The sequence below is a fragment of the Nanorana parkeri genome, unplaced genomic scaffold (genome assembly GCF_000935625.1).
Source record: "Nanorana parkeri isolate BGI_ZX_2015 unplaced genomic scaffold, ASM93562v1 scaffold1191, whole genome shotgun sequence".
In the NCBI taxonomy this organism is placed as follows: Eukaryota; Metazoa; Chordata; class Amphibia; order Anura; family Dicroglossidae; genus Nanorana; species Nanorana parkeri.
Window position 1 is genome coordinate 345,140 of NW_017307459.1, and position 8,815 is coordinate 353,954.

At 42.6% G+C, this 8,815-nt stretch overlaps 1 protein-coding gene across 1 annotated transcript in view; it reads right to left on the bottom strand.

Moving 5' to 3' along the window:
• Positions 1-8,815, bottom strand: part of OXCT1 (3-oxoacid CoA-transferase 1) — a 106,223-nt gene that overhangs the window by 57,237 nt on the left and 40,171 nt on the right. The window contains exons 11-13 of the mRNA XM_018568456.1: positions 8,064-8,112; positions 6,691-6,763; positions 4,707-4,782 (exon numbers count right to left, since the gene is read on the bottom strand). Coding sequence (XP_018423958.1) covers positions 4,707-4,782; positions 6,691-6,763; positions 8,064-8,112 — 198 coding nt within the window. The remainder of the gene's footprint in view (positions 1-4,706; positions 4,783-6,690; positions 6,764-8,063; positions 8,113-8,815) is intronic.

An 8,815-nucleotide genomic window follows, 5' to 3' on the forward strand; every position in this document is an offset into this window, starting at 1 on the left:
TTTTTTTTTTTTACAGATGTCGCCTTTAAAAAAACATGTCAATACAAAAAGGATCATTTAGGTTCTAGAACAACTGCAATCTAAAAAGATACCTGTTACTGTCCAAAGTGCTAATAGTTGAAAACAAGCAATAACCTTAAACTGTACAAGTCCCAAAACTACTGCAAACTAAAATTTGCCATAATTAAATTTCACTTGCAATAATTCTCATAATGAATTTGTCAACATTTCTGCAAATTTTCCACTAAAGCTTTCAGAATAAGACATCCCATCATGGGATGATTTATGCGTCGGACCAGCCTTACGACCAGTGTATGTGCGCTGCACTTCTGAGAAGTAGTTCCCCCAGCATGTCCAAAAGCTACCAGTGTATCCCATAAAAAAATAAATGGCAAGAACCAATTCTCTGACCTGAACCACAGGAGAACATCCAGATGAGTGGTTCTCAACCTGTGTAACCTCAGGATCCACATTTGTCTTTGGTCATTAAGTCATGACCCCAGTCACACCACACTGGAGTCCAGGGCATTGCGGTACTGCACGTTTCGGTGCAGGTGAGCGAACTGTGGATGGTGCGTTTGGGGTGCCATTGATATGAATGGCAATGCAAAACAGCTCCCACACCAGAATTTGCAATGGGTGAGATTTTGTGTGATACAGTGCATCACATGGACTGTGCGATTAACCTATTGTACCAGTGTGAACAGGCCCTCAAAAACACTGACAGACACACTCCCACAGGTCCACCCAATCTCCCTACCTTACGAGAAATGGGGTGGATCCTCAGCCTGGGGTCCAGTGTGGGCTGCTGTGCTGTAGCGCCATCCATATGTGCATTGCTTGTAGAACTCCCTTGCGTCCCTGTAGTGGTGCCAGGAGCCAGAATGTGACATCTCTCTGGTCCAGGCACCTCTATAGAACACGCGAGGGAGCTGTAAGCAGTGCACGTATGGATTGAGCTCCCTCGTGTCCATACCTCCAGCCCACCCCACCTCAAGCCGACACTCGGCACCTGGCAGCATGTGCTGTGCTAGGGGGAGGCGGAGAGCCTTTAACCTAGAAAAGAGGAAAACACGCGGTGACCCATTGTTTTGAGTCGCAAACCACTTTCGGCTCATGACCCACCTGTTGAGAACCAAGGATCTAGGGTATAACAAGTCTGAGGGTCCAGTTATAACCAATAATTCCCACCCCTACCCCATGTGCCTGCTCACAACAAAAGCTGAAAAATTGTACTTGAGATTCAGATATACCATGTAAATCTAATGGATGACTCCCTCTCAACAGATTGAGACTTTACTATAGAATTTACAATCTGCCTGTTTGCATCCCTTCCCCTGGTAGGTGCATGTCTCTCCTCCCTCTTCCTTCTTCCATATGCTTTTGATACCAATAAGAAAATTATTGTATAAGCTTTAGAATGAAAAGGATTTGGTTCAACATTTAGACACACTTATCAGGCAAGGTATACTGCATGTGTACATGTCATAAATGCCTCTTTCAGGCCTGGTTCACACCAGAGCCTTTTTATGTGGATCTATGCGCACACAAACGCCCAAATTACACATTTCCATGCAAGTCAGTGGCAACTGGTCACATCTTAGCCTGGCGCCCCAGATGCAGGAGCTATTTTGGAGGCGGATCCCGTGCAGTTTGGGTCCCATTATTCATCTCTATGCAGTTTGTGAAAACGCACATTTTTTTTAAAGCAAAAGCCGCAGCTCTATTAATCGATTGCAGCTCTGATACTTGATTTAAAGCTAGATGTAAAAAAAATTTCCCCAAGCAGGTCCTCTGAGAATTAAGTCATTTAAAGTGGACCATGCACCTCAGCGACTAGGTCCCCCTGTTTATAGGTACCTCCCCTTCCTTCTTAAAATTAATTGATACCCAGTCAAGGGTCATGATATCATTGCTCTAGTCAGATCTCAGAGAATACAGAGTAGTTATGAGATATGGGCTACTCAGCGTTTCCAGGGATGTCACCTCCTGCACTATGGAAGTTGGGAAATTGAGAGTATATTTAATCTTTTCCTCAATATTTTTCTCTCCTTTTTACATGACATGCACACATTTACATTAATGTCGCATTTAAGGGGAAGAGGTCACACTGAATAAGCAACCCTTGGCTGAAGTGTAAGATCTACTTCAAGCTGTTGTGTTATCTGCTGTGCGTCTCTGTCTCATACATTAAACACAGAAGTAGGACTCTTCAATCCAGTCTTGCAAAAAGTAACATACATTTTATTGCTAAAGAAAACAAATTAAATTTGCTGCAGACATTAATGTTTAAATGCCGTGGAAAGAGCCAAACTCTCAAAAGACATTAAGAGAAATTAGGTGTAAAAAGAAGGTCGCGCACCAACTTGCAGCACACATCAACACAACTCAGGCTTTGCCATCATGAGCATCTAGGATATGTAAAATGGAACAAAGAACAGATCAAACCTCATTCAAGTCCTGGTCAAATCCCAGGAAATCAACTACCACATGCTAATGTTTCCTGCAACACCCTCGCCAAGGATAACAGAGGCTTAATACTTGAAGGTGAACAAAATAACTTCATGCTCCTCCTGGCAGTCAGATAGCCCCCAGCAACCAAATACTTCTTTTGTTCTCTGACCTGCTACTGAAGCATGAAAGAGAACCCAGCCAGTGCTTAGAATACTAAAAATGCCACTTTCATTTTCTGTCTTGAAATCATACTCTTCACCTTCTAGCTAAGTCTATGTGCCTCTGCTACCATGAGACCTTCTTTGCAGCCCCTGACCAATGGCTGTAAAAGAAACTGGTCAGCAGCATATGGTGGGTGGGTGTACTGAAGATAAATCTATTAGACTGCATACAGAGTGGACCGCGTAATTAGGAATCGAACCTCAAAACACATGAAGTACTGGCTAAAAGCACTCAAACTTCAAACGGTTGGTTGGAAGGACGTCTTTGAACTGGAGAGTTCAGAGAAGAGTAACAAAAAAAAATGAATAAGGGGAATGAAGAAGACCTGAGTTATGAATAACTACAGAAATTAAGCTTGTTCTTGGATAATACTCTCAAACGTATTATCAAATGATTAAATTCAGAATATATAATGCCCAGCAAAGTATGTCCTTACATTTTTTGCCCAAGCACTTAGTCATCATGTTTACAAACAGCTGGCTCCACCTCTCAGGTGCACTTCCCTGAACTTCCTGTTCAGTAAAAGAGCACAAGGAAAAGCACAATCTTCAGCAGATGTCCATCTACTACCTTAGAGGAGGGAGTAGAAGGGAGCAGAGAAAAGGGGAGTGGCTTGCCTTGCTGTGCCTGTGGGGACACAGGCACTTACTAGCACACACAAGGGTGGCTCCGTAGAGCCCTCTAAGGGAAAGGAGCCACCCTAAACCAGGATATCAGGGCCAGCACTTAGGGAACCAGCTGATTCTGCAGGAAACTACAACTTTTAAACATAAAAAGGAGCAGCATCCATTGTCCATGGCTTAAAAATCTTTTGACTTCAAGATCACTTTAAGAGGAGATAGGATTGCAATAGTCAAATCCATCAGTATGACTCCCAGTATCAGGAATAAACAGTCTAATCCAGGGATGGACAAACTGATCTAGAATTCAGGAGCCATTCTGTCCAATCAAGGGGCCAGAAGGATTTTTTTTGGGGGGGTAGTCAGCATCATTACCATCAGCTACAGAAAACCTCAAAAGTTGATATGCCTCCTGCAATTGTTAAGGAGCAATGGTGATCCGGGATTTGTCCAGTCCTGGTAACCAATTAACAAGAAGCAGTTTAATCCTAAAACCTTATTGTAAAGTAGCCACCGCTCCAAGCTCGCTCCCATGATGGACTACAATCTCATGTTTAGTTTACTCTTTTGTATTGGAGCTTGTAGTCCATCCGGGGAGTGAGCTTGGAGCGGTGATTACTTTACAACACACACACACACAGAAGCCATGGGGAACAAAAGCAGCCTCCCTCCAGAAGGAAGGACAGTGTCAGCACCAATTCAGAGATGATTTAAGGATCTACATCCAAGTGATACACAAATAAGATACATTTTTGTTCATTGGTTTAAAAATGGTACTTGAATGCCAAGTCAATGGAAACTGATTGCTACTGCCTACTGAACGCAGTTAGTTTACAGCTGGAGGGCTGCATGAACACATTTTAATATCAACACTACACAGTGCATGGTACAGTGGCCACATGGATGGTTTTAAATAAAATTCACTTAACATATTTGCCATGATCTTCATTTTTATCAGTTAAGATGTCAAGATTTGCATACAATATCCTGTATTTTGGGGCTTGTAGGACTGAGAAGACATGCATTCTGTGATGTGGTTTTTGAAGCCTTCAGTTATGACCGCTTTACTTTAAGCCCATTGACATAATAATGGATATAAATAACTAAGTGGCACCTAAGCATACACCAGTTAATGGGCCATCGTATCCAAAAGCAAGAGCAATAAAAGCGCAATAAAATAATTATACATCATTTTTAGGTTTTAACTTTATTCTTCTTGGATGATTTCAAAATGATTGTCCGCTATGCATTAATTTAGCCAGAGTTTATTCACTGGTGATACAGCGGTTCAGAAGAAGGCATACCTTGTTTAAAACAAGTCAGATTTAGCAAGACATTCTCACAGCCAGCCATGGAATATCAGTGCAACAAAAATAAATAGTTTATGTGGAAACAGATCATGATACTTACAGGAATCATCCAGTTGGCCAGATCTCCATATTTCGACACCTGCATTGCTCCCAGCATTGTCAAATCCACATGGCCCCTATGCAAAAACACATGAGACTAAAAAATAAGCCATGCCAGGGAACACTGATAAAATTTTTACACCGTGAACAAAAGTCAAGCCAGCGAAAATGTTATCCTAACCTGCAAACTATTTACCCCAGAGATGGGGCCTACTTCTATGTATCTAAGTCTAATATTAAATATTGTCTTGTGTATTTTAGCAGAGGATCCAAACGTATTTAGCACAGCAGAAAAGTGAGGAGTTTGTCTAGAGCTGAAAAAAAAAAAAAAATGACAGATTTGTCTACTATGCCTGGAGGAAGCCACAAACTTTCCCCAATATGGCACATTTTTCTAATGTTAAACGATTTGTGGCATTACAAACCTCTTTCTTCAAATTGTCGGTTAAGCAGCTATAAAATAGGAGTAGGAGGGCTCCCACCAGCCATAATCTGTGTGCAGTGCATAAAGAAGCACAAAGACCCAGTGATAACATTCTAAAAGTGCAACTATGGGCAAAGTAAAAAATGATATTTATGATAGTCGGTCACTAGCATTAACACAGCTGATTTTAAGTCTCTCCTGTAACAGTTTTGTTACCCATTGATCCTGTCAGATAGGTTATTTTTCCTCTTCTGGTAATAGGGTGGTAGTGCGGTTTGCAGTGCAGGAAATCAGCAACATGGTCACCTTGTGGTCAGGGAAATCTCACACAGAGATATTTCCCTTCTGAGATAGAAAGACTGATCAGTGGCGTCCCGAGGCTGGGTGACACCCGGAGCGGTAACAGAGTGTCACCCTGCCGAGATGTCACTGCGCATGACGTCACCACGCGTGTGCGCGGTGACTGTCATTGCGCGGCAGTATTCTGATACCTGCCAGCGGCCATCTTGGTGATTGACGCCGGCAGAGAGGGCAGGGGACAGTCACCCGGCGGGATAAGGTATGCCGCCGGGTCCCCTCCTCTCTCTTGATACTGTCGGGCGTTCGGTCCAGAGGGGGCGACACCAAAATGACTGAGTCATTTTGGCGTCACCTCTCCAATGGTGTCACCCGGGTGCGGGCCGCACCCCCCTTGTGACGCCACTGAGACTGAGGACACCGAAGCCTCAATTGTTTTCTGCAGCCCCTGTTATGATTGAACAGGAATCCTCTATACCGAGTGTTCCTGTTCATTCATGATTGTGAACGTTTACTATCTCCACCGGTTATGAACAGGAAGTGATGTAGAGCACCAGCGGACTTGTTCTCCGCACTGCCGTGCTCTGCCTCCTGTGACAGCTGACCACTGTCTCCACCCCCACACAGCTTTCCATTCTGAACAGTCACAGGAGGCTGAGCGGGGCAGTGCGGGACGAGAGCTCCGGCTTCCTGTGACACGCTCGCTCAGGGCTTTCTCCTCCCCCACACTGCTCTCCATCCTGAGCTGTCACATGAGACTGAGCATGGCGGTGCAGAAGGAGAGCACAGCCTCTTGTGACAACGATACCACTCTGCTCCCCATCCTGCTCGGGCTCCTGACAGTTTCTCTCCTCCCCACTGGATGCTGTGCGGTGTCAGAGGGGACACAGAGCAGCACACAGCGGGGAGGAGAGAAGCTAGGAATGCACCGCAATTTCAGCCAAAAAATAGTGCATTTGGCATTTTGGCCAAAGTGCCATTTTCCCCCGATATGTTTCGGCAGACGAAATTTTGGTGGATCCCTAGTCCCCTACCGCTAAAAACACTCTCAGGTCAGTCTGACCTCTTAGAGGAAGCAGAAAAATAACGGCTCTACTAGGAGGATCAAAAATTAACAAGAAGACTGGAAAAAAAAAAACGCACAACACCACTTCATTAATGCTAGGGATATATGGAATGTCATTTTTTCATTCTGCCCATTTAATTTTTCTCCACTATAAAGTAGAAAAGACACAAATTACAAATACAGTACTGAACCACTTACCCTCTGATCATAGCAAACGAGTCATCGCTGGAGAAGAACGCTGCACCTGGAAGAATCGTGACCGTTTCTTTACCTGAAAACACAAAATAGACGTTGATTACTAGAGACAAAATTGTCCCCAACCAGTGTCAGAGCCACAGGTGCCAGATGCCTTCAAAGAGGTTCCTAGGAAGTTTCCTGCAAATTATCCATACCCGTGTATGATTCACAGCATCTTAGACCTCCAATACAGATGAAGTAAAACAAATGTCCAAGTTATAGCCTATTATCTACTGGGTACCCATTTATCCAGGTGTTTTGTTTTTTTGGAGTGCCATTAACCTATTTTAAAGGCTTAAAGCAGATCTCTGGTATAAAGCAAATACAAGAGGGATGTGTATTCTTATTCCCTGGTGTGTTCTGTGTATTACTTCAAGATATGTGCAATAATACAGCATGCAACTTTGCCTTTGTTCAGCAGCTTTCTGTAATAAAGACTGGTCACTGCTGCAGTCTCTCAATGCAGTGTGATGGGTCTTGCATACTATCCGCTCCAAACCCTTGGTGTCCCTCCCAGATTTGCTTGTAGTGGGTGGACCTGCTGGGACCCTTTAATGGCTCTGTTCTTTGCACAGTCAGCACACGTCACTGCTACTTGTATAAAGTATTTCATTTTGGAAAGGCATTTGATGCACACAAAAGTGGCTTTATAGCCTTTGCGGCAAAGAAACAAATATTTATATGAATATATTTGTGTCCAGAGTCCAGCTTTAATAACCCTAGCTGTACAAAGAGCAGTTTCATTATGAAGAGAAGTGACACAGGCGAGATCAGATCAATGGAAAAACGGATTGCTACGGCATACTGAACACAGTTAGTTTACAGCTGGAGGGCTGCATGAACACATTTTAATATCAACACTACACAGTGCATGGTACAGTGGCCACATGGATGGTTTTAAATAAAATTCACTTAAAAATGAAGATCATGGCAAATATGTTATCAGTTAAGATGTCAAGATTTGCATACAACATCCTGTATTTTGGGGCTTGTAGGACTGAGAAGATACATGCATTCTGTGATGTGGTTTTTGAAGCCTTTAGTTATGATCGCTTTACTTTAAGCCCGTCGATATAATAATGGATATAAATAACTAAGTGGCACCTAAGTTAATGGGCCATTTTATCCAAAATCAGTGGCTACTACAATAAAGAGCAATAAAATAATTATCCATCTCCATATCCTTTCCTTTCTCAGCAAAGTGTGCATAAGCCTAGATGCATCAGACCCAATGCAGGTCTCCAGGAATATGACTATCCGAGCTAAAAACAGGAAAAAAAAACAAAAAAAAAACATTGTTTTGAGTAGTTGTATAATATAAAAAGATACATTACCTGCATTGATCAGATCTGGATCCACCTCTTGTTCTGTTGGATAGGGCCCCTAGAGAAGTCACGATATTGAACAAAAAAAAAAAAGTTACCACTCTGCTCAACATGCAAGATACATGAACACTTAGAGGTCCCATTTTAACATGCTCAATGTATCCACTATATCAGCTGCCTTATGATCACACGCTGAAGGCAAAATACTCTATTCAAGTATTTCTAGATTTCTAACAAGTAAATTATCTTTAAAAAGCATGACCGTAAGCTTTGTAACTGCAGGTACTGTGGAACAATCCATTCTCAAATTTCACAGCAGACATAATTAACTGCTTGAAGACCAGGTGTTTAGATCCCCTACCTGGCCAGGCCATTTTTCAGTGTTCAGCGCTGCGGTACTTTGACTGACATTTATTCCGTCACGCAACGCTGTACTGAAAAATGAATTTTATACCATTTTTTGGGGACAGATAGAGCTTTCTTTTGGTGGTATTTAATCACCACTGCGGGTTTTATTTTTTACTATATTCAGGAGAAATTACTGAAAATTTTTACATTATGCTATAAAACAACTAATATTACACACTTTTTTGGTAAAATATAAAAGATGGGGTCACGTCGGGTAAATAGACACCAAACATGTCAAGCGTAAAAATTGCGCGCACTCGCAAAAAACTAGCATACCCAAAATTGGCCATAGGCGACGCTTTAAAAGCTTTTACCGCTCATCAGTTTAGTGTTATCAGTGATTGATGGCCCTA